This window comes from Pempheris klunzingeri, chromosome 13 (genome assembly GCF_042242105.1).
Source record: "Pempheris klunzingeri isolate RE-2024b chromosome 13, fPemKlu1.hap1, whole genome shotgun sequence".
Classification (NCBI taxonomy): domain Eukaryota; kingdom Metazoa; phylum Chordata; class Actinopteri; order Acropomatiformes; family Pempheridae; genus Pempheris; species Pempheris klunzingeri.
The window spans coordinates 6000723-6027199 of record NC_092024.1 but is presented as its reverse complement, the minus strand read 5'-3'; the positions used below and the strand labels follow the sequence as shown (position 1 = coordinate 6027199).

Below are 26477 nucleotides of genomic sequence, written 5' to 3'. Positions count from 1 at the left end.
AAATGTCCTTTGAAGAGATTGTGTGTGCCTGAGGGAATTCTGTCTGTGTGAAATGATGAAAGCCGGCTCTGACATGGCTGCAGCATTTGGGAACACACACATGCATGTGTGAGCACACAAAGCTCCCACATTCTACCCTCTCAATGTTCTTTTGAATTATTTTCTGTATTGGGGCTGTTGCTGTTCTTGTCAGATAGGCATCTGTTACCCCCCCCCCCACACTCCCTGTTTAAAGGACAGCTCCACTACTTTTTTTCATTGCATGTACATATACCCAAGTGACTGAGTTACTGTCTAATCAAATGAGAAAAAAAAACTGATCACAAAAGCATATGAACCTGGAAATCATTTTATTCCACCCACAGAATTGTTTTATGGAGATTTCCACAGGAACAGCATGGCACCAAAAAAAAGTTTCAGTTCTTTGGTTTCGCCTCATGAAAGAGATGGAGTTCCACCTCTGTATATCATAATTCATCAAACCTAAATATTATCTCCCTCTGAATATATCAGTGCAGTCTGTCCCATTTCAAATGAATTTATCTTGCAGTTGTTTTGATGCAGTTGTGTAATGTCACAATCTGGCTTTTCTTGAACATTTAATCTATTTCCTGCTTACGTATCGAAAGTTTCCAAAAGCTGAAACTGCTCAGAAAACAAATTGGAAAGTTAAATGTACCAAGACATCTTCTGCGTTATGATACAATCTTGTGGTGTTTTATGGGGATGCCTTTTATTTAGTCAGTCTGACTTGTACACTGAACAAGGGCTTCTATGTAGAGCACAAAGAGCAGCTGCAGCATTCACAACCTTGTCTTGTGCCTTGTTCTAATCTAATAGTGTCCCTCCCCCATGGGAATAACAGAGATAGCAGCCTCTCTCCGTGATGGTGGGATTTTCCCATGTGTTAAAGCTGCATCGTGTCTGGAGAAGACTTGTATCATTAGGAAGAAAAACCCCCCAGGTGACTTTTGCGTTTAGCCTCGAAAATGCAATATTCAGCTCTTCCTCCATTATTTCAGCTGTTGATTTTATATTAGGGTGTTCTGACAGGATCGGTGAACCAAAGATTTGTCCAATCCATTGTTCATCTTCCAAATGCAGCTGTGTTTACAGTCATTTATTATAATATTGAAAAGTCCTTTTTATTCTAAGTTGCTTATATGAAAGAGTTTTAGAACCTAATTCTGTAAATTGAGCCATCCTGTGGTTGGTTTTGTAGTTTCCTGGCTTTACCATCTCAGGGGAACACTTCTGAACCAGCACGAAAACAACAGGATTTCAGTCCGTTGGGCTTGAAGCCCTAATGACAGCACCCTTAGTGTGTTGGACCTGACTCCCTGTAGTCTTTTATGTTGTCCCCATGTGCTGTAATGTCAGTTTACAGAAATACTCAAAGGGATATTTTGCCAATTTGAACAGGCTTTGAATCAATACAAGGTGGTATGTTTATGCAAATGAACAGTGACAAATGAGTTTTGACGCTTCATTGCTTTCCAGATAAGTTCATCAAGATTATTAAAGGAGCAGTGATGTGTCTTTAGCTAATTTTAGCTCAGTGTGAATCACCTGTGTGTGATTAAGTACATTTCCTCATGTACTGTACTTAAGTACAATGTTGACTTCATTCTACCTCACCTGAGTATTTTGTGTCCTACTAAACATTTAGTGTGCTACATTCATTTGATGGCTGCTAGCAGTAGTATACAAAGTAGTGCCTATTTGTATTGTGCATTTCTACACTGTCCTGTTTACCTTTTCTTCTACCACTGACACCTTCTCACCTGCAAATCTTCAAACCCACGCTGACTGAGAGCCTTACAGGGTGTTATTTACTGCAGGTCTGTTGGACCACATTGCATCACAGCATATAAGTGGTCATGTTATTGCTTTCACCCCTTATAAGTTAGCTACCCAACACTGGGTCAGCCTACGATACCGTGAAGTTAAAAACAGACAAACTGATTTTCGAGCTGCTGTTTGCTGTAGCTGACGTGGGATGTTGTGTATGTTGTGTCCAGGCATCACTACAGTGCTGACCATGTCCACCATTATCACTGGAGTGAATGCGTCTATGCCCCGTGTGTCCTACATCAAGGCGGTTGACATTTACCTCTGGGTCAGCTTCGTCTTTGTCTTCTTGTCTGTGTTGGAGTACGCTGCCGTCAACTACCTGTCCACCGTCCAGGACCGCCGGGAGCGCAAGATGAGGGAACGGGCACGATCCCAGGTTTGTTTCTCCTGTATGCTGTTTGGTGCTGAGAAAACTCCAAACTACAAACCTTGTTACATATGTTAGCTTCAGAATGACTGGAAGATACAATAGCTTTTCGAATTTTACCAGTAGATCGAATGGTCTGCAAACAAACTACAAAGGCTGTAACACGGCCCGTCAAAGCACGTCCGCTGAGTGCTTGTTTTTTCCCAGAGGGAGGCTCAGATTGTCTGACAACATTACAGAGGGGATGTCTACATAGATGGACCTGTAAGATCTTTAACCAGGAGCAGCTATATTGCTTTCCCTGCCTTGATTGGTCAGTTTGTGTTATTGACTGGAGTCTCTGCTTTTTTTTTTTTCTTCAAATGGCCAATGTCACCCAGTCACCTCCAGAAATCTTTAGAATAAGTAAAAAAAAAAAAAACTTTCTACTTTCACCTCCTCTGGTCTCTAAAGATCGTTAAAATGAGTGAAATACTGGATTCTCTCACCTCCTCGGGTATCTAAATGTCCTTAGAATAAGCTAAAGCCAATGGCACCATGGCCACAATGAGGCTATAACCTGTGATTAGGGTCGCAAGTAGTTGTTGTTTTATTTTAAGGGGTCACAAGTTAAAAAAAAGTGAAGACCCTCTGGTGTAAAGCTTTGGAATACACGGCTGATGATATTTTCTATTTTTCTTGTATTTAAAAAACAAACCCAACTACCAATGCGGTTCACTTGGACTTCATTCCACCCACTGTCCTGTTGCAGGAGTTACAGGAGATGGTGTAAAGCCATTCTTGCAGTCCCTTTCAGGCTGCAATCTTCATTATGTATAACTCTTGGATCGAACATACTGGACATTTTGCTATTATTCCACTGCTTTACAGATGTTTTTCCGGCTACCATCCCGTGGGACAGATCCACGCACCATTGTAACCAGTGCAGCCATCCAAACAGGCCACATTCAAACTTGCACTTTATGAGTGCATTATGCAAATACTTGCAAGCAAAGGAATCATTTCACTGTCTAAATATGCTGGTATTATTGCCTGTACCTGTTGGGAATTCTTGCTGTTGCAGCAGCTTATTATTTAATTGCTAATTTTATTGTTAATTGTTATTGTGGTCATCAAACCCCACCAGTATCCTTAGCAGATTTTGGTAATCCATGCTAGTACCTTTTGTGTCCTTTTGTCTTTTGTCAGGCACAGGTTGCCTGACAATCTCAGTCAAACATTATGATGATTATATTGTTTCTATTTTCCCTGCCCAGTCACTGCCCTGCACCTGTGGAATCTCCCAGACACGAACCATGACCATGTTGGATGGCACCTACAGCGACGCCGACACCAACAGCCTGGCCGGATACACCCAGGAGCCCATAGTGGCAGAGGAGGAGCAAGAAGAGCTGCATGAGGTTCCAGAGAAACCTGAACACATGGTGGTCCATCTGTCTGTGAGCAGTGAGTCTACCACCACCAAGAAGAAAAAGAGCCTGCGTGCCCTCAACATCATTCAGAACACGCATGCAATCGACAAATACTCCCGGATGATTTTCCCTGGTTCGTATATCTTCTTCAACCTTATCTACTGGTCCGTCTACTGCTGAAAAACACTCCTGAGTGAGCACTGAGGCCAGTCCTACGTAGACAGTCTGAATGCTGCATCAAAATGGGACACTTCTGGACTAATTTGAAGAGTGCTGTTGTACTGTATGTCCCATGATGATGGATCAGTACGTTTAAGGACTTGGACAGTAACAGAGCCTGAAAAGATGAGCTAAGATTGATTGGAGCATTTGCTTTTTCTTTCCTCTCTCCTCCTGCAGCAATTTGAATGTTCATTAAGGTTCTAAACTAAAAGAATAACTATACAGTCATTTGAATAGTGTTTTAAACTGCGGACGCTAATCCTCTCAGTCTTTTGCAGCTTCATCAACTGTCGGCTGTTGTTCAAATGCACAGTTTGTTGAGAGAAAAAGTACATTTTTATATGCAACTCATAGCAGTGATAGATAGAATACGGTATGCTTTGAGTGCAGATGGCTCATCGGTCTCTGTATTTATATTCATTTGTTGTGATTGTCAGGCTGAGAATTACCATCACAAAGTTTATATGCCCATTTTTGTTTTATCATGACTTGTAAACAGGGTTGACTACATCATTTCTGGAGTCAAAGATAACAAACTTTGACCATATTTTAAACCTTTTTTCTCAAAAATGATGATTCACTGCTGGGAGAGTGTACAGCAATGTTAGCAGCTCCGCGAGGCTGTATTTAGTGGTGCTTTGAGCTAAAAGCTAATGTCAGCGTGCTTACATGTGCATAACAACGTGCTGCTGGTGTTTAGCAGGTAATGTTTACCGTGTTCACCATCTTAATTTAACACAGAAACATTTTGCTAGTACAGCTGATACTGATGGGATTAGTTGTGCTGCCATAAACAAGAGTGCTGAAAAAAAAGTGAAACTTTGACTTAAACATGGCATCAGATGAACACTCAGGATTACCAAAGTGATTACAATTGATTCTACGGAGAACATGAATGTATGCCCAAAAGTTCGTGGCAGTTCACCCAGTAGTTGTGGAGACATTCCGCTTAACTAACACTGAGCCAAAAAGGTCAGCCTGCTGGTGGCACTAGATGAAAAGTAAGAGGATCAACAACGTTATTATGGTTTATCCTCTAGAGACCCTGAATGTCTGTTCCAAATTCCATGGTAAATAATCCTCCAGTTATCAAGATATTTCACTTATGACCAAAAATGTCAACTTCACGGTGGTGGTAGAGGTACAACTTACACAACACTGACAAATGAAAATGTATTTCCATTCACTCCTGGAGTGTGACTATGAGGAGGTGGGTGCATCAAGATAAGCGGTTGTTGGTGCTAAATTCTCCAGTCAGGTGCCATTAAGCCATCAGAGGCAAAAAAAAAAATGGCTCAATGAGATTATAACTGAAAGAGCAAAAGCTCAAACAATGGAAACCATGAGGAAAACATCATGGGAATATTTTGTTTGTGTCATGTATTGATTTGATCTGATGTTTTCTGACTCTTCGGTGGAGACCAAGCCTCGGTGAACGTTTAAGTCGCATGCTTCATGTACACCAGGATTTAGCTGCTAAGTTTGTTTCCACTGCAGTTTGTCAAAACATTGCGGTGGCCAATCTCAATTTATGGTGCACTGTGTTAGAATATCGAAAAGGGGGACATTTTCTCCTGAGGTCAGTTTAGCCATTTGGTCTCCTGAGCAAACAAGATGACCAGAAGCCAGCTTAATAAAATGACCTCAGCTGCAAGCCCACTGACGAAAGCAGCTTCCATTTAATGCTATATCACAGCAAGTGATTTCTCTTGTCTTGACACTGGAAGCAGCTTTTTGTTCATGTTACACTTTCCAGGCGGAGCGTTGAGCTTCCCCGAACTTCTTTAGAAATGAATATGTCAGCTGACGTGTTATTTGTACTTCTCATCGTGTGCAAAACATGCTTACCCACTTGAAGTTGCTGTTTTGACTCCCTTTGATTGTGCATAGGTACTATTATATACACGAATCTCCTCTTGACTTCAAGAGCTACTTCTGAAGCTCTCCAAAGCTTCTAATCGTATTCTGGTAATTGATCTAAGCTTTCATTGTAGTTTTCAAGTTTTTGACTTATTTTCTCAAGATAAGTTTACCCTATGAACAGTGACTGAGGCAATGTGACCCGAGTCTCATTGAGAGTGTTTGCATATGACTAGATTTAATAAAGTGACTCTAAGTAAGCGGTGATGAACACAGTTCCTCAGAACACCAACATATGGTTGTCCCTCATTTGTGAGTTTATACTGGTGTGCACAGTGAGTGACGATGTTTTATAGGGAACCAGAGATCCTCCCCACCTCATAGTAAACGTGTGTTCCACTAACCTTAATTGCTAATGTAGGCCTCTAGCATTATATTGTAACCTCCTAAACTACAAGCAGTTGTGTGAAATTCTTTCAATTTCTAATTAAATTATGACTCGCTAAACATAAAAAAGACTTTTACGTTAATGTGCTTACAACTTATTCCTTTGGCCTCTCTCCATCCCAGGGTGAGGTGTGTGGTCACATGACCTAGTCTGGCGATGGTTTCCTGGAAACAAGGGGTGGTTCAACTTTCCCACAACTTCAATCATTCTCCCCTACTGGGGTTTCCTGCCCACGTGTATCTGCTGCTGCGCTGGTTGGAATCATTTACACATCAATTTGATAAAGTCAGAAAACCAATTCTTTTGTTTGCGTTCAGCTCGTAACACTTGTGTGATAAAAGATTGATGCTGACAAAATAATCCGTGTTCATCTCTGTTAGAATGATAAGGTGCTCAAGTATGACCAACCAGTGATGGATAATGATTTATGTAGTAACGTGGACAGAAGGCTCCAGCAGCATTTTTTAGCTTTCTGCAGCATGTCTGATGACAAAAACAGATAAAAAATATATTGTCTGGTCAAAGCTAGCGAAAGCTTCAAATGGGGGGCAGAGTGTACGGTGTACACAGTGTACAGTTCAGAGAACATGAGCTCAGAAAGTACAGTCAAGATGCTTTTAGCTAAACACGTCAGCATTTCAGAAAACACAAAATGTCTGAAAACACATCTCACAAAACATGTCTTACAAACGAAAAAAAAAAAAAAAAAAAAAGGTTGTCACCTCTGAGGGCGGTGTTGTTCATGTGTATCAGAAGAGAATTATTTTACATTCCATTTCAGGAGCCACTGACAGGCTCAGAGTGTTATTCTGAGTGTGTGACAGCATCATGGAAAAGGATCCCTACAGAGAGAGACCTGGAAGATCCTTTTGGTTTAACCACAAACAGCCGTTCTATCGCTCTCTGCACACACACACTCCAGACTGCACTGGCAAAAAAACTGCTGCCTCGATCGGTTCATTTGTGTCATTATGTGACTTTGGTGTCTTAAAGGGTTAGTGAGGATCCAACCCAATATTTCTGAACACACAATAAAACAGACAAACGAACCGACAGAGGCAGTGGTTGATCAGCTCCTGTGTTTTGCGAGGTAAAATCACTGTTTTATCAGCATTAAGGACAAAAAAAGATGGCAGCTACCTACCTCTAAGTGTCATGTTTTTGAAATGCTGCTGTGCTGTTCTGTAATTTTTAGGTGTCAATAAAAATGTATGTTTTATTTATTTCTTTCATCACTTTTCTAGATCTACTTACGCCCCAGCAGGATTAAGTAGGCCCCCAGCTGGCTGCTGTGAGACAATACTGCCTCAATGTGTCTGCCCCATGTTTTCTGATATTTTCTTTTGCATCTCAGGGCCACTGCGGTTCTACCAGAGTAACTAAAGTGATCAGTGACTTGTACATCTTTATATATTGTTGAGGCGCTCAAAAGTGTGAAATTATTCCTGTAAAAAATGAAGCCAATATCATGTACACAGTTCTTTTTAGACCCCAAAAGTCCTTTCAAATACAAAATATTATATATATATATCTATATATAGATATAGATATAAATATATAGATATAGATATAGATATAGATATAGATAGATAGATAGATAGATAGATAGATAGATACATAGATAGATAGATAGATAGATAGATAGATAGATAGATAGATAGATAGATAGATATATAGATAGATATATGGAAGCTTTGAAGTTCAATGAATGTCCAAAATGAGAAAATCCTGAACAGTAATCTTCCATAATATGGCCTTCAGATTTTGATATTTCTTTTGTATAAGTAGAAGTTTGGCCAGACGGTGGCATCAGAGCTGGATTACCCACAGGGCGGAATCTTCATACTGATAAATGCTCCTCTCCAGGCTGAGCACTTTGGAGGAAATAAATAGAGTAGCCCAATATTAGAATTAAATCGAAATTTCCAAATATATTTGCAGATTGGAAACGTGGGGTGAAAGTCCAGTTTGAATCTATGAAAGTGACAAGTGCAAGGATTAAATGAGGGATGTGACACACACACACACACACACACACACACACCTCAGCCACATATTCTACTAAATATGAAATGAAAGCTTCTCATTGTACAATCACAGGCTATAATTCAACAGTTCTGAATGGAATGAAGCCAACTGACAGCGGAGAGCCCAAAACAATAGTCGAACGCACCCACAACACAGTGTACAACACAGATACAACTATCAAATTTATTAAATATCTAGTAGAGCCAAATCAGTAAAAACCCTGCATATAGATGATCTATGAATGAATTCAGTATGTAAATGATATTATAGTATCATAGTCATAATAACAGTTTTGTAACTGTTGGGCTTCACTATACAGTGAATAGCACATGGTGAAGACCGCATGTTTCTTTTCTGTGTAGAACTATTGGGCTCCTTTCCCCAATGCCCCCAGTTTCACAGATAGGTGTGAAATCACCCCGCACCCAGCTCCACAGTCGCCATTGGCCGGAGGGGACACATGATTTTACGACCGCAGGCCCACAAAACCAGTTCACCCCCACTGAACTCTCTCTTTCTCATCGTCTCTCCTGAAGTGGAGAGACCACTTCTCTCTTTCTGATGTCTCTCCTCCTGCAGAGGAGAGACCAGCTCAACTCAGCTAAGCTCCGCCTCAGTGTGGTCTGTCCAGAGCAGCCACCTCCTTCATGGTAGCGACACAAGGTCCTGCCTGAAGTAAGCAGATCAGCGCCAGCAGGCACGACCCAGAGTCTGCCAGCTGATAACCAACAACAAGAGCACACCAGCAAGTTAGCACAGAGCTGCTAACTAACAGGAACAAGGGAGCGACCGGAGTCCTCCAGCCTGCAACCACACAGCAACGGACACGAACCACACCTTTCCTCCAGCAACAAGCTGAGAAAGCAGCACCCTCAAGGACACTTCTTCTACCCCTTTAAGGACTGGTAACAAACTCTAACTGGGCATAATTAGCATAGCATTACTGCATACATGGTTTACCCTTGTTAATGTATTGACTTGCTTTAATGTTCATTGAGTTTGATTATTGTGATGTGTTGCAGATTACTGTGCAGCCATTAAGTTTAGTTGATGTTAGCCTACAAACTAACCATCCTGTCTTAACCTGCACCTTTATCTCTCTCACACACACAGTCTGCAACAGGCCACTGAGAGACAAAGCTAAGCTAACAGCACTTAGCTTCCTTTGTCTCCTGTGCCCCACACCCCAGGGGGTCTGGCCATCACCATTTGGTCTCTCTCCCCCACCTTTGTGGGCCCATCTCACATTCCTCAGCCTTATCACACATGCACACACACACACACACACACACACACACACACACACACACACTCTTCATATTGTTTGTTAGTTTAGTCATAGAGATTTAGTTAGATTGTTTGATTGATTTTGTTTCTGTAACAGCAGATGTCTTTAATACCTACTCTGCTTCAGCTGTACTTACAACCAAAGTACAAGTCCTTCACCTTAACGAAAAACAAATGATGTCCCTGAATTTTTCTCTGTTTTAATAAATGTTTTAATACCTGCTGTCTCCTTTAATGTTGTACAAGGGTGAACACTGCCAACCTCTACACTGTCAAGAACTCCAAAATCCTTCAGATAGCTATCAATGTGGTAATTTTGGTAGTAATTATTAAATTAATTATAAAACATAATTCCAAATTGATAGTTTAGTATTTTTATGAGACTAAATCAATTAAAACGGCTGTCTTTTCCTCGTTTTTCGAGGTGGTGCCCCAATCGAGGTGGACTTTAATCAAAGTTCATTTATTTTAATAATTATTAATTATCTTTGATAATTATTAATTATTTCTGATAGCCAAATTGAACATTACCACTTGTCAAAGCACAACATAACATAATGATGCCACTTCTGCTGCGAAACACAGACAAAGAAACGTGATTGTTTCTAGAATCAAGGAGGAAATCATTCAAAGCGATGGCCTTAACAATAGTGTTGTTGAACTACCAAGGACACTGTCGTGTTGTCATGAGCAGAAATATTTAACAGGAAGTTAAGTGTCTGTTCAGTGAGGGAAAGCGTCTTTGCCTCCACAGAAACGATCGACACACTTTCGCTATCAAAAACTGACAAAAAACCGTGATTCAGCAGTGATTCATGAAGCCAGAGAACCACAGCAGGAGAACCAGGACCAAGATCCACAGGAACCAGAGAACCACAGCAGGAGAACCAGGACCAGGATCCACAGGAACCAGAGAACCACAGCAGGAGAACCAGGACCAGGATCCACAGGAACCTGAGAACCACAGCAGGAGAACCAGGACCAGGATCCACAGGAACCAGAGAACCACAGCAGGAGAACCAGAACCAGGATCCACAGGAACCAGAGAACCACAGCAGGAGAACCAGGACCAGGATCCACAGGAACCTGAGAGATGAGAGAAGCACAGAAAGGCTCCAGGGAAGATACCAAGTTAGTAACAGACATTAAAGAGACATGCAGCATCAGGATGGAGAGGAAGAGGAGGAGAGAGGAGCCCAGTGCATCATGGGAGTCCCCCGGCAGTCTGAGCCTATAGCAGCATAACTAGGGGCTGGTCCAAGGCCTGATCCAGCCCTAAACTATAGGCTTTATCACTAAGGAAGCTTTTTAGCGCAGTGCTCTAATGTATGTATGCATGTATATTACACACACACACACACACACACACACACACACACACACACACTATGACTATTTCACAACATTTTGTGACACTGTGTTGCAAACGGTGTGTACTTGTGTGGAGCCTGTCTAGACTTTTTGATGACTCAAAGTGCTGTAATATTTCACTCATGCAGTCACACACATGGCGGGAGCAGCTGATTGGTGGTTGACCCACTCTACCTTTGAGCTGCAGCTGCCCAGGAGAGGAGAGAGGCACGGGCTCAGCAGTATGTCAGGGAACATGAGGAGAGTGATGACATCACAAGGACGAATCATGAAGATGCTGCCTTTAGACAGGCAGTTTGGAGCTTCACAGTCACAGAATGTAGAGCTGTGATGATTTAGTATGATACAGTATGTTATTCTGAGGTGAGTGTCAATAACCGTTGATTTGAGTTCTTATTGCACCTTTCTGTTCCATATTTTTATAGAATTAAATCTCTACCTTTACTTTCACAACCAAGAAATGATGCACATGCTTTACTTACATCCTCACATGTGCAGTATGTAAATGTTTTCCTGTAACTCCAACACTGACTGTAACTGTTTCTCCTATCATGATTTTTGCCTGCTGTGCTTACTTTTTCCATGTTGTTGTTGAACCATAGACATTTGATCAATATCATGAACAACAATTTAACAAGACATTGTGTATATTGTATTTATTTGAAGCACTATGAGAATTTAATCTTGAATGATTAAATATGATTTACATACATGTACAACGCATACACTACTCACAAAAAGTTAGGGATATTTGACTTTCAGGTGAAATATATGGAAAATGTAAAAAGTGAATGCTACAGTGATATTATATCATGAAAGTAGGGCATTTAAGTAGAAGCATGCAATGGTCATTTCTTCATTTTAAACAATGTATTTGAAGAAAATCTAACAACAGTGGTGGGTATACCACAACAAAAAATTTCAGTGTCTCAATAAATTGGGATGTGGCCAAAGGACGTCCACTCCTCTCCTTTCTGTGACTCTTCCAGTCACTCTGTATCACTGTTACAACCTCCTGATGACACTCTGTGACCCTCTAAGCTCAGTGAACACCTCCGTCTGAGGACTTCCTGTTTGAAGCCTCCAGTGTTGAGGTGCTGCTGATCAATAGTTAGGTGTCGTCTTGGTCTCATGATGTCAGAATGTGAACAGCATGATGAGGAGGACTGTTTAAATACCAATTCTAACTGAAGCAGGAAATGTATTGGTGGATTCATGGATCAAACCTGTAGTGAATGTTGCTGTTAAGCTTCTTGTTAGAGAACAGCAACTTGTGCAAAAAGTACTGAAACACTGAACAGTTGGACATGTGCATTCAAAAGTTTAGAGAAGGTCACATTAAGTTCACCTGGAAAGGTTAGAATGCATTTTAGGTTCATCCTGAAATTTCACCTGAAAGCCGAATATCCCTAACTTTTTGGGAGTAGTGTATATACTATATGAAGCATATACATGTACAACTCAAACATTTCAGACTATGTCCACATAAAATGCACAAGTTTAGTACAATATAACCTACAAAGGGACTGAAGGAAAAGTTACGGGAGGACATGGTCACATTGCCGTGAAATAGTGGCAGAACATTCCCGCACCTTTGGGGCGTCTCATCTGATGCTGATGCCCTTCAGGACTCCCAGCATGCTGCTGTGCACACCATCAGCACCTCCATCCTCAGCATCAAAGATTCAAGATTCAAAGATTTGAAAGACTTTATTGTCACATGCTCAGCAGTTACATGATGAAATCACTGGCAGTGAAATTCTTGTGTCTCTGGTTCCCGGTGACACTGCTAACAGTATCAAGTAAGTAATATAAGGTATATACAACTAAAAAAATAATAAGAAAATAAAATAAAATGTACAGCTAAATAGATAAGAGATAAATAGAGGTGCAAAAGAGCATCAGAGCTGTAATTCCCACCTGCACCATGGAGGTAGTTTGTCAGGATAAAGGAGGCTCTGATGAGCCTGTCAGCTGTGTCAGGAGGGACTTGCAGCCAGGGTTGAAACACTCTCCAGCACTGGCTGAGAATACCAAAAATAATCTCAGCAATGTGTTGGGCTCCGGAGAGGCACTAGTTGAATACCCAGAGATCTTCTGGCAGGCGTCTCCCAGGACAGGAACAGAGCAGAAATATGAATAATATAATCTGGGAAAGCAGCACATTCAAGTGGGCGCATTCAAGTCCCAGAGAAGAGTTGGCAAAGATGCCTCCATCGCTGTTGCTGCTGGAACCTCCCACGTCAACAGCCAGACACCTGTAGTCTGGATCCACCATACAAAAGCCCATGTGATTATGCTAAACATGATTAACCCTTTAACCTTCTGCTCAACCATATGGTAGAGCACATTTTGACTCACTATATCTTATTGAAAACATGTTTTACTTACGACATCTCGACCGTTTGGTAGAGGCCAATATTTCAAAAAATGTGGTGTTTGTTCATAAAAAAACATAGATTTTTGTAATTAGTGCCCCAAGGAAATAAAATATATAAAGAATAATTTTTTCATTGCTTTTTTCTTGGTGAGGAGGTTAAAGGGTTAAGTCATGTTTAGCGACTAAAAGCTGCATTTGTGGGTTTCACAGATACTGCTGATGAGCGGGCACCTTCCGCCGTGCTGTTCTGTTTGTCATGCACTGTTTGCACTATTTGTGTTGAGCTAACTGCTAGATTTGAGCTACTCCCTAAGACGGGGCTCGTGAGCGAATTCCATTGCGTTGGTGTTTTTACAGTTTCGAAGAAATGAAGCGTATTTCAAAGGCACACCAGTGACTACATTCATGGTAAGATAAGATAAGATATTTAAGATAAGATATTTATTTATTGATCCCTCAGTGGGGAAACTTTGCTGTTACAGCAGCTCAAAGGGACAGACAAAAAGAATAAAAGCACGCAGTTAAGAATTAGAAAAATTAAATAGCAGAATATAATATAATATATACAGTGGTAAAAACCTATGTACACAAAAAAATGTAATTACAGAGACAACAACAACAGGGTGAAGTGAAGTGGGGTGAGAATTGTGGTGAATGGTGGTGATTTCTGTTCTGTGTTAGCTCTCTAAAGAAACTATTTGGGCTGGTAATGAATACATTTGTGATTGTGAGAACAGAGTAATCTGACTTTGTTGTACAACAGAAGTCAGCGTCTTCACCTGGGGTTCCCTCAGAGTCTTGGATAACAACCGTGTTGGTGTGTGTGTGTGTGTGTGTGTGTATTTGTATTTGTCCACATCCATTCAGTGAACGGTTCTCAAGTGGCAAAGCAATCATCCCACTCCAAACAGCCACTCACGCTGATTGGGCACGTTCCCCAACAACGCTGCATAGCTGGGGAGTCTCGGGGGGGGAGATGGGGGGAGAAGGGTTAGTCTTTGATTAATAAACTAAATGTAAGAAAACCTTTGTGCCAATAAGTTTCTTTTAACTTTAACTTTTTGATTTTATAGACTGAAATCATTTTTGACTTTCCTATCTAGCAATATCACAAACAAATACTAGTAATAATGATTTCCCTCTATATAGAGAGGTAGACGTAAAGGTATCAGCAGCAGATATGCAAACAGTCTTTTTGAAAATGCACTCATGTCGTGGCGCTTCCACATGAAGCAATGTTCTGCTCTTTTGTACGTTTGGTCGATGCACAGTTTACACTCTTGTGGTATCATGTGGTTCCCGGTCTGCTGCTACACTGCTAAAACACTAGTCCAGTAGATGTCAGTAGTAGATAGACCCTTGCATTTCAATGATCCCCCTTCTTGATTAGTCATTTGCCTGTCTACCACTGCCACCTCCTGGACTCTTTATTTACATACCAAGCTTAAAGTGGCACCCTAAGGCCTAATCCCTGAACTCTGACCTGGAAAGTCCCTGAGTACAAGAGGCTTCTGGGACTGGGAATGGTATGACTAGTAATGAGACAGTACTTTGCTTCAGTGACACGATTCTACAACAAGTTTACAATATCTTGTTTATGCACCTTGAGGAACATATGGTTCTGATGCTGGTGTAAGAGAACAGGGACCAGGTTCCTGTCATGTTCGGTCAATCCAAACAGATGTGATCCTGACAATTCACTTGTTGTTTTGTGTCTGTGAACATATCACGTTACCCCGATGACTCCAAACATATTGCATACAATTTGCAGGCTTGGGCCTTTTTATTGAACCTCTTTTATTTTCCTCAAAGCTGTGGTCCAGGGTCTCACCTCACAGTGCAATACAACCGTCAAGAAATAGCATCAACATTAACTCTTCTTGTGTACCTTGCGCTCCAAGATCCCTTGGTAACTCTCTGTTGAATAACAAACAACGTAGAAAACCTGTTGGATAGCTATCGCCGCTACCTTTTCTGCACTGTTTTTTCACCGTTTGAGGTTTGGCCAGCGCTCTTTTCATTACATCATGTGACGCACTGTTGTTCTGGCGCTGTTGGCACCATCCACTGCTCATCTGGATGAAGCAACTTAAATAATCAAGTAGTGGTGGCTGATGGAATCATTTTGCATTTTCTTTAGCAGAATTTCTCCAAATTTAGTGAAAACTTGCACATACATTTGGATGAAAACCTGGCAGGAGCGCAAGTCACTTTTACTCTGTCACCTTATGCACACCAAATTCCTGAATCTCTCACTGGTGCTTGGATTCATTAAGGCGTACCCCTTGGGACTAGAGCCTATTGCAGCCTGCTTCTACGAAGTGTTTCGTAGAAGCAGTTGAAGCAGTACATCTGATCTGATGGAGCTGCTGTATTTGCATGATTCTTGCAATCTATAGGGTTGCATCCATATGTGTTGAATGCATTTAACATCGCATTTAACCCCTGAGGCAACATGCAGGCGTCTGATTGGTGGAGCTTGTCGAGGCCGTACCAGACTTGGAAACACTCACAATGGGTTGTACGACCTGAAGGTGAGTCACGAGACACACCGAGACAATCTTCTTGGTAGCCTTGCTAGCGCCTGTCTGCTTGAACTGTGAGGACGATGGCTACTCACTCAATGTGAAAGTAAGCAGAACTCTCTCCCACAAAGAGAAATGCACAGTAAAGCTTATTAATCAGCTAGCCGACTGTCTTTATGCTTTAACGTCTGTTTTGTTTTGATAAAACAGACATTTCTGATCCTAATAATCAGTGCAGAGGATTTCAGTGAATGAAGCCCGGGATCAATTCTGAGGGACTAAACACACCCACTGATTCAAGCATGTGGAGCGCGCCCTGCAGTTTGAATGGGTGGGTGTGTCTCATGGCCAGCAGCTGCTCTGGATTTGTTCCTTCTTCTGGTTCAATCTGGTCTGCTGATGAGTTCAGGTGCTGCTGGAAACACCAAAATAACTTATGAGAGGAACTCTGTGTGAGTCGAGGAAAACTGGCCATTATGCATGCTTTTGAAAGGTAAACGTGCTCCATGACAGCCTTTTATGGTGTCATGGTAAGAGGCTCTGTCCTGTTTGAAGAGTGCATGTTCTCCTTGAGTTTGTTTTGGGAATCATTTTCTACGATGTTAGTGTTAATTTGCGTTGTTTCCAAAAAACCACATGAAAAATGTTCACAGATAACTGAAACGTCTCTACTTCCCCTTTTTGTCTTACTTATGCTTCTGATGTTTCTGTGGTGTGTTTTTGGAGGAAGCTTCTCTGATGGCTATTATTATTTACTTACTTTAACTGTTGCTCCTTTTAGGGACATTTCTTATTTCTTAAAAATATCCATCAATCCAGAATAACTGATAAGAAAATCGATTGATTTTTGAAATCTGATTTAAAACATAGGTTGCAGTATAACATGTGCTATATTGTAATTGTTGGAAAATACACAATGGTGCTACATATTTTCAATGTATTTTATTTATTTATCTTTTACACATTTTGTTCATGCTAAAATTGGATAAGAATATGACTTTTCATCCTATCTTGCAGTGTTGCAGTAATGGTGCAGCCTCAGTGTCCTGGTTTCATTCTTTAAGAGAGAGCTTGAAAATGAATGACCTCAGAATTATTATCAAGATGATCTTTAATTGCATTTGAAATGCCTTGTATTGTGTTTAGTCAATTTCTATGCAAGATACAATTTCCCAGTAAAATGAAAGTTTTGTTTAGTTGCTTAATATCTGAGGGCTGCGTTCCTTCAGGGAGGTAGTGTAGTTTACAAGGAGTCACTGAAGGCAGCATGACAGCCTGTCTGTTGACTCCTGTCCCGGCGGCCCGGGCTCCACTTCCTGCCTGCCATAACTTCACGGTCCACAACACGACAGGACGGCGTTCGCACCGGCTGCCCTCACACACCTGATGAACACGAAGCCGTAAGTGTTTTAGCCGCACTCGATAAATAAAGCTGCACCATTGCGCAGCTAGCGTAGTGTAATAGACGTAACGTTACCCCCACCTCCAAACACGCCAACTCCTGTGGTGCTTCCAGCAGCTCTACATTAGCTTACTTATTATGGGCTGCGGAGGTCTACGTCCTGCTGTCTTACCGTAAACCAGTGTGTCCTCACGGTGAAGCTCAAAATTAGTATAGCATGTACACTGTGGGTCGTGAATTCCAACCCGAAGATGGACGTATTCTAACGTTGTGTAGTATATGCTGGGCACTCTACAAATATTCGTTTTTGAATTAAAAAAGGAGCTCAATAACAAAAAGAGTGACTATTTCTATAGTACTATTTCCGTGAGAGTGACACGGATTTAATATAGCTACTGTCACTTTAATGTACGAGCTGTCAGAGGGAGGGGGAGGGGCTTCACTCAGCTCCTCACTGACTGACTGACTGTCAGACAGACAGGGACACTGACAGAGAGACATGAAGACAGACAGGCTGTGAGGCAGACTGACTGACTGACAGGGACACTCACAGACAGACATGCAGGCAGATATCAGGGAGACAGGCAGACTGAATGACTGACTGACTGACAAGCAGAGAAACAGACTGATAGGCACACTGACAGACAGACAGACATGCAGGGAGACTGACAGACATACATGCAGGGAGATATCAGGGAGACAGACAGGCTGTGAGGCAGACTGACACATAGACAGACATACAGACAAACTGGGAGACAGCCATAGAGAAAAACTGACAGGCAGGGAGACATGCAGGGAGACAGACTGACAGGCAGACTGACTGACAGGCAGGGAGACAGACTGACTGACAGGCAGGGAGACAGTCAGACAGACAGGCAGGCAGGCAGGCAGGCAGGGAGAACGACAGGCAGGGAGACAGACAGACAAACTGGGAGACAGTCAGAGAGAAAGACAGGCAGGCAGGGAGACAGACAGACAAACTGGGAGACAGTCAGTCAGACAGACAGACAAACTGGGAGACAGCCTGACAGGCAGGCAGACAGACAAACTGGGAGACAGTCAGACAGACAGACAGACCGACTGACAGGCAGGGAGACAGTCAGGCAGACAGACAGACAAACTGGGAGACAGTCAGACAGACTGACAGACAGACTGACAGCAGTGGCAGATGCTCACAGACCACAGGCTGCTTGTCTCACATGGACAGGACTGTAGGCTATCATAGCCCATGTTACTGCAGTTAGTCTGTTCAAAGTAAAGAAGAGAAATAAAGTGGTTTACTGTTAGAGAAAGAGAAGTACAAGTTCTAAATGGCACCAGGCTGGTTGCTGTAGGTGCACCATAGCTGAGCTAACCCCTGCACCTTTATATACATTGATTAACACCAGTTTGAGCCTAAATTCTTAAAGAAAAGAATATAGCCAGTTCATGGGGCTACACTTAGTGGTCAGATAACTCTAACTAACAAACAATGATATAATTCTACTAAAAGTGAAATATAACTGCAGTCACGCTCTTCATAAGAACTGGCATGAGACATGTTCTTTTTGATAAGTATAAAGGATGTTTTTGTTAGCTTTCACTAAGGACAGGGAGTTCAAAGTATTACTAACTTTCAAGAGTCTGAGACAAAACAAGTCAATATAGGGTAGAAGGAATGTTGTGGTGGGGAGAAATGAGTCATTCCGGAAAATGGCCCATGTGTGTGTTTTCTGCCTTTTACTTTCCCTCTGAGAAATGATGTGGTGCCCCTCTGTTCACTTGCAGTGCCAGGACTCCTCCCTCCAGTGCGTTTTATTGCAGACTCTTGAAGACCTCTGTCAGTTATGTAATTGCAAGTTTTTCCTCCCAGCTGCATCTCCTGAGGGCACACAGGAGAGTGTGCACAATGCTGTACTGCTCTTAATGCAGATGACAGGATCCTGGAATCTTGTCATTGCCTTGTTCTTGAAAATGCACACAACAAGGCGGGGAACAAATCATTGAAATTTCTTCAGGAGGTGGAGTTATGGGCTGAAGTGCTTGTTCAAGTCATTTAAAGAGAGAGTTCAGATTATATGAAGTGTGAAGTACTTATCCATACTCAGTGTATTTCCTACCAGAGGTGGTGATCAGGACATCCCTAGTTTATAACACAGGCTTTCCATTACGAGTTTGTAAATAGGTTTTTCCTCTAAAATGAAATGAGCGGTGTGCCCCTTTTAACATTCGATGCCTACTAATATGGAGTCTGAATGCTGTTTCTCTTTGCAGACCAGGCACTGGACATGACGCAGCAGGAGCAGCAGGAGTTCACGGAGAGCCTGGAGGCAGCCCTCTCCTGGATGCGGGCCATCCAGGAGAGGCTGAAGGCGAATGACAACACCCAGGGGCCCCGGGATGCCCTGCAGGAGCGCCTTAGGGAGACAGAGGTTAGATATTTGACTTACTGTTTGACCCTTCACCTCCGACCCCTACTGCTACTTTAGCAGCAGTTTGGAGTCAGTAGATTCCAAAGTGGAGACAGCTGCAGTTTCTGGTCTTTGAGCATGGTACAGTACCTGAGGAGCCTTTTCATTATGAGGGTTGTTTTTTTTAGATATCTTTATGATCAGGTTTTTTAGTAATTTCTTATAACATAATAAACACCCACACATTGCACCATCATGGATCATGATGTATATCAAATATTTCTTAAAATTTCTTAAAAATAAAAAACATAAACATGTAAAAAAATAGAATTAAAAATGAAATAAGTAATAATTATAATATAAAAAAGAAGTAAATAAAATACAAATGAATAAAAATAGATATAGATAAGTACATACAGTGCCCAATAGATAAATACACTTGTAAGCAGGTCTTATGTTCTCCTCTGTCATCATGGCCATGTATGGTTGAAGTCATTCTCTTTACCCTTGGTGATATAAGTCAGTCGTTCTAGTCCAATGCAGCTCGACAGTTCCTTTATCCACATTCCCAATGAAGGAGCGTCCGTACTTTTCCAACAAAGTGCAACAGCTCTCCTGGCCTGGAGAAGTCCACAGTCCAATATTTGTGTCTGGTTTGATGCATATGGAAAGTCCTTTGGGTATATTCCTAATATGCACAGGTGAGCACTTAGGGGTACATTTTAATTTTAACATTTTACATTTCCATAAACAATGACATAAGGTGCTTTTCTCATTTAAACATTTAGAACAGGTACCTGGGATATTAGCTGTCATGTGATGGAGCATGACAGGAGTTATGTACACTCTCATCAACCATTTATACTGCAGTAGTTTAAACCTTGTGTTTATTGTTTGTTTCTGAGCCTTTAAACAAGCTTCATTCCAGTCTTCCTCATTAATGTCCTCCTGCATGTCCATTTTCCAAGTATTCAGCTTATCTATTGTTGTTTCAGTGCTACGTGCAACAAATAAATTATAATATTTAGAAACAGACTTTACCTCCTATGTCGGCAATTGTTATTTCCTCCAGTTCTGATAAGGGTGGTGGACGCATTATTTGTTTATTTTTTGATAGCATGTAGAGATGTGAAGTAATAAAAGGAAGTGTTTGAAAGTATTATGGTAGAACTGTCATTTTTATTAAATGTATTCGTCCGATCATTGATATGGCCAATGTAGACCATCAATCCAGTATTTGAGTTGTTCTTTCTATCAGTGGGTCATAGTTTGCTGAGAGTGTTGTTTAGTTCAGGAGTAACTTTAACGCCAAGATATTTGAAACCTTCACTGGTTGTCATAAATGGAGTATTTACTTTGAGGTTGTGTCTTTCTTCTTTATTAAGAAACATTAACACGTGATTTTGTGTTGTTCATTTTATATCCAGAAAACTCTCTGAAACGTGAACGTTTATCTAATTAATTAAATTGGGAATACTATTTTTTAAATTTGTCAGGAAAAGTACGATATCATATGATATTTCTGTGTGAGCTCGTACAGCCATAGCTAGAGGTTTGATTGCTAGTGTAAATAACAACGGCGATAAGGGACAACCCTGTCGAGTAGATCTTTGTAAATTAAAGGGCTTTGATATTGTATTATTAGTCAGGATCTCAACATTTGGATCCATTTCATATCTGGGGAGTACTTTAAAGAGATAGCCCCATTCTATTCTGTCGAATGCTTGGGAAGCATCCGCTGATAACTTTGCTGTATCCTCTGCATTGCGCTTCTCATGGAGTATGTTCAGGACTCTTCTAATGTTATGGTATCCCTGTCTTTTTTGTATGAAGCCTTGCTGGTCATCATGTATCAGCTGAGAGAGATACTTTTCTAGTCTTTTTGAAAGTGCTTTACAGAGTATTTCTGTGTCACATCCCATTAAGCTAATAGGTCTGTAGGATGGGCATTCGGTCGGGGGTTTGTTTGGTTTCAATATGAGGGTTATTAGAGCTAATCTTAGTGAATCTGGAAGGGTTCCTTTGATAAAAGATTCTCTGAACATATCGAGAAGAGGTTTAACAAGTTGCCTTTGGAATGTTTTATAAATCTCTACTGGTAGTCCATCAGGACGTGGAGCTTTACCACTATTGATGTCTCCGCCAGCTGCACAAAGTTCTGTTATTGTTAATGGGCTCTCCAATGCATTTTTCTCTTCCTCTGATATTGTCTGGAATTGTAATTGGTCAAGGAACATAGTTAATTCTTCTCCTTTTTCTGTATATTCTGACTTAATCAGCATCTCATAGAAGTTGCGGAAACTATTGTTTATCTCCTGTGGGTCTGTAGTCAGGTTGCCAGTTGTTGATTTTATACTATTAATTGCTCTTTCTGCTTGTATTTTCTTTACTCTCCAGGCTAATAATTTACCAGCTTTCTCTCCTTGGTCATAATGTGCCTGTTTGGTCCGTATTTGGCTCTCGTGATTGATAGATTACGCAATTTAACAGGATTTTAATCATTGTATATTTCAGTCTCAGCTCTTTTAATTTCATTTTCTAACGTTCGCAATACCTGGTTAAGCTGTTTGGTTTTGGAACTTGTATTGCTAATAATTTCTCTCCTTGTATAGGCTTTAAATGCTTCCCATCTGATGCCTGCCGTGGTTTCATCTGTATTTACTTCAGAATATTTATCAATACATTTTTCTACAAATCTAACGAAGGTTGGGTCTTTTAAAAATTGAATTTGTAATCTCCGTCTTGAAAAATGCTTAATCCTACCCAAATTAATCTCCATAGATGCTGTTGCGTGATCGCTGATTACAATACTACTGTACCAACATTTTTTAACTTGGTTTAGTAATTCTCAAAAAATTAGATTAAAAAGTAATCGATGCGTGAATGGGTTTTATATGAGCATGAATAGCAAGATTATCTCTGTCGTTAGAGTTTTGTGTCCCCCAAATTTCTATCAATCTTAGGTCTTTCATGTAATTTATCAGTGTTTTCTTGGTTCGCATGTGTGTTGTATCTGTTTGGGTTGATCTGTCCAGTCCCGGGTCGAGGGTACAGTTAACATCTCCTCCAACAATGTTAAGTCCCTCCAAGGTAGATACAGTAAGAAATAGTTCTTCAAAAAAGGACATTATGATGGGCTGTACGTTGTAAAGTGTATAAATGCCGTGTGATTGTGGTGCAAGCTACCATTTAAATGAGCAAATTGTGAGTGTAGAGAAAGAGATGTACATCTACTTAAATGACATCAGCTTTGTGCCATGAGTTACTGCATGTCTTGCTATGGAGAATTTATCACTTGACTGTGAAAATATGATACATTTCCATACTGTGATAACACCATATGATATTATAGTAACATTTATCAAATCTCAGTATTTTTACATTCAGTTTCTCAAAGATAATAATGGGGAATGTCTACAACAAAACATTGATATTTGTTTTAATAAATAATTTAAAAAAAGAATATTTTCACTGCTTTACCTTTCCATCATACAGCCCTTTTAACAGGGAACTGAAGCCATCTCTGTCTTTTCTTGCATCAAAGCCACCAGACCATTGATTAAAAACAATAATTTGTGTGTGTGTTTGTGTATGTACACACATATATTTTCTATATACTTTTTATATAGAAATGTACATACACTACTCAAGTTAGGGAAAGTTAGGGATATTCGACTTTCGGGTGAAATTTATGGAAAATGTAAAAAGTTCATGCAACAGTGATATTATATCATGAAAGTAGGGCATTTAAGTAGAAGCATGCAATGGTGATTTGTTCATCTCAAACAATTTATCAAAACAAAAGCTAACAACAGTGGTGGGTGTACCACAACAAAAAAATTCACTGTCTCAATAACTTGTCATGAGTCCTTGAGCATCAATTACAGCTCGACGTCTCGTGCTGTTCACAAGTCGACTTATTGTCTGCTGAGGCATGGCATCCCACTCTTCTTGAAGGGCTGCCCTCAGGTCATTGAGGTTCTGGGGTGCGGGGTTACGAACCTCTACACGACGACTCAGCTGATCCCATAGGTTTTCTATGGGATTCAGGTCTGGAGAAAGTGCAGGCCACTCCATTTGAGGTACCCCAGCCTCCAGCAGCCGTTCCCTGATGAAGCGACCTCGATGAGCTGGAGCAGTGTCGTCCATGAAGACGAAATTAGGCTTGTGTTGCTCATGCAGAGGCACAATGACTGGTTTAATGATGTTATTCAGGTAGTGTCACAGTACCATTCACAAGGTGTAGGGCAGTTCTATTGACTAGACACACCTGCCCACACGGTAACACCACCACCTCCAAAGGTTCGTCTGGTGACAGCAGTGACTGATGCATAGCGCTCTCCTTGACGTCTCCAACAGCATTGGTGGCCACCATTTGTGCTCAATGTGAATCCACTTTCATCAGAGAACAGCACTGAGGCCCACTGGTCCCCATGCAAGACGGTGACACCTGTGCCTGGTGGTGTGGTCTGGTACCCTTGCAGGTCGTCTAGCACGCAGACCATGCTGATGTAAGCGGTTTCGAATGGTCTGACGTGACACTCTGGTGCCTCTCACCTCCCTTAAACGTGCCTGGAGTTGAGTGGCATTCACCATCCGGTTCCGTAGCATGGGATGTGGCCAAAGGACGTCCACTTCTATGCCTTTCTGTGACTCTTCCAGTCTCTCTGTGTCTCTGTTGCAACCTGCTGATGACACTCTGTGACACTCTAAGCTCAGTGGACACTTCCCTCTTGTTAGGTGTCGTCTTGGTCTCATGATGTCAGAATGTGAACAGCATGATGAGGAGGACTGTTTAAATACACATTGTCATTGAACCAGAACATTTAGTGGTCGATTCATGGATCAGACGTTGTTTTTGTGGTTAGTCACCTTGTTAGAGAACAGCATGTTGTGCAATAAGTACTGAAACATTAAACAGTTGGACATGTGCATTCAAAAGTTCAGTTTCAAAACTTCTTCCTGTAAAGGTTGTAGTGCATTTTAGGTGCATTCTGAAAACGTTTTGTGAGTAGTGTATATAATTTACAGTTACACTATGTTTACATTTACATGGACTAAAATGCTCCCTGTGCCCTGCTGAATGTGTAGAAAATCCATCAGTCGGAGCATGAAGGTCGTGTGAAGATGGAAATGGCGCTGGTGGCAGCAGAGAGCCTTTTGCAGAGTGAAGAGGAAGAGCTTAGGAACCACACCCACGCTAAGCTCAAAGACCTGAAAAGCCTGTGGGAGGAGACCTGCACCTACATCATCCACTGTCACAGGTACGTCTCTACTCACTCAGACTCAGCTCGGTCACTTTTGGGCGTACAGTGTGTAGTGATTTGTAGTGTTTGGAGTGTGGACTGGTTTGTTTGCCATGAGCAGCTGCATTCACAGTTTGGCCATTAAGCTCTGTGTCAAATAGCCTTGGATGTGTGTTTTCTTCTAATTGTCCCACACCTGAACCATCAAAGATACCAAAAAGCCACATGCGCATACAGCATTGATTATTAAAAGCTGTATTTGTATCAAATAGTGTGTGGGCTACACTATTTGACTGAATTGAGGGGTTTCTCTAATTATTGTCTACATCATTGTGGGATGTTCTTTCCATTTTACTGCCTCAACTTTATGGTGCAAATGAAAACTTAACCAAACTACAAAAATAGTGGCTTTTTCTTTGAGTTAAAGATAAGATGTAGTCACTATTGTGGTGTTGCTTACAGGTCATAATGTTAGCGATAGCAGTCCAAAGATATTCAGGTGACAATGAAATAAAACCAAGGAAAGCAACAAGTCCTTACACTCAACATTTTTCTTGATAATTGACTTAAAAATGAATTAGCCAGTTGACCAGTTGATTAGTTCTTCAAGCACTGTGTCACATCTGAAAGTTGCAGAGGGAGGTGAAATGGGCTGGAGTATACCCTTAGAATAACTATAGATTATGGTTCATTATAAGCAGTTAACTGTATACTTTCAAAACAACTACATTGCTGAGTGTAGCACAGTATGCCATAGATAGTGAGTCACATTGGATAACATCAGCATGTGAGCCAATTACAGGGGCCGAGTGTGTTATCAGGCACTTATCACAGTGCTATGGTGACACATTTTATTTGCACAGTATCTGAGGTTAAATGACAAATAGCTGGTGGCTGTAAGAATTAAATAATCTTTAGGATGACTGTTCAATTGTACTAAAACATATTCATATGAACCCAGTTAGAACATGTACTTGTGTAACCTGTAGTTAACCAGACCCAAACTGTGCCGTTGTTCTTCATATGTTTCACCAGTCGGATCGAGTGGGTGTGGCTCCACTGGAGCGAGTATTTGAAGGCCTATGAGGAGTTTGAACTGTGGCTGACGAGGCAACAGCGCTGCCTGGATGTTGGGGTGGAGCTGCAGCTGGGTGTGAAGGAGAAGCTTTGGCAGGTGGACCAGCAGAGGGTGGTGCTCAGTGACATCCACGGCCAGGCGGTGCTGCTGGAGAGGCTGCTGGATGAGGCTGCTGCTCTGCACAACAGAACCCAGGACCCCAGTGTGGAGCCCCAGGCCCAGGAGAGGCTGCAGGAGGACTACAATGATGTCAGAGACAGAGCTGAGGTGAATTGAATATTCATGCGGTCAGACTTTACTGCACTGTGCCACTGCAGTTACATACTTACACACAGGTATGCATGCTCACAGCCATGCATTTGGTGTGTGAGAAATGTGGCTGCACAGGTCATCGTGTCTTTAGGGACCTCGTGATCCTGTAGGTTTTTATTTGTAACCCAACATATCAAACATTGAATTTGTAGTCTACAGACTTGATAATACATAATAAGGTCATCCTGTTTCAAACATCAGCCAGCTCATGCATGAGTCAGGCCTCAGGACTGAATATGAGGGTTCATTATATCCATTGAAATGTACGTTGCATCCAGACAGATTTTGTTATCTG

At 41.4% G+C, this 26477-nt stretch overlaps 2 protein-coding genes across 2 annotated transcripts in view; both read left to right on the top strand.

Annotated features, from left to right (window-relative positions):
- Positions 1–3813, top strand: part of gabrr2a (gamma-aminobutyric acid type A receptor subunit rho2a) — a 41336-nt gene extending 37523 nt beyond the window's left edge. Inside the window, 2 exon segments of the mRNA XM_070841993.1 lie at positions 2022–2230; positions 3478–3813. Coding sequence (XP_070698094.1) covers positions 2022–2230; positions 3478–3813 — 545 coding nt within the window.
- Positions 3814–17051: 13238 nt separating this feature from the next.
- syne3 (spectrin repeat containing, nuclear envelope family member 3) overlaps positions 17052–26477 on the top strand; it is a 41567-nt gene continuing 32141 nt past the window's right edge. The window contains exons 1-4 of the mRNA XM_070842225.1: positions 17052–17154; positions 19410–19567; positions 24638–24810; positions 25828–26137. Coding sequence (XP_070698326.1) covers positions 19424–19567; positions 24638–24810; positions 25828–26137 — 627 coding nt within the window. The 5' untranslated portion in view covers positions 17052–17154; positions 19410–19423. The remainder of the gene's footprint in view (positions 17155–19409; positions 19568–24637; positions 24811–25827; positions 26138–26477) is intronic.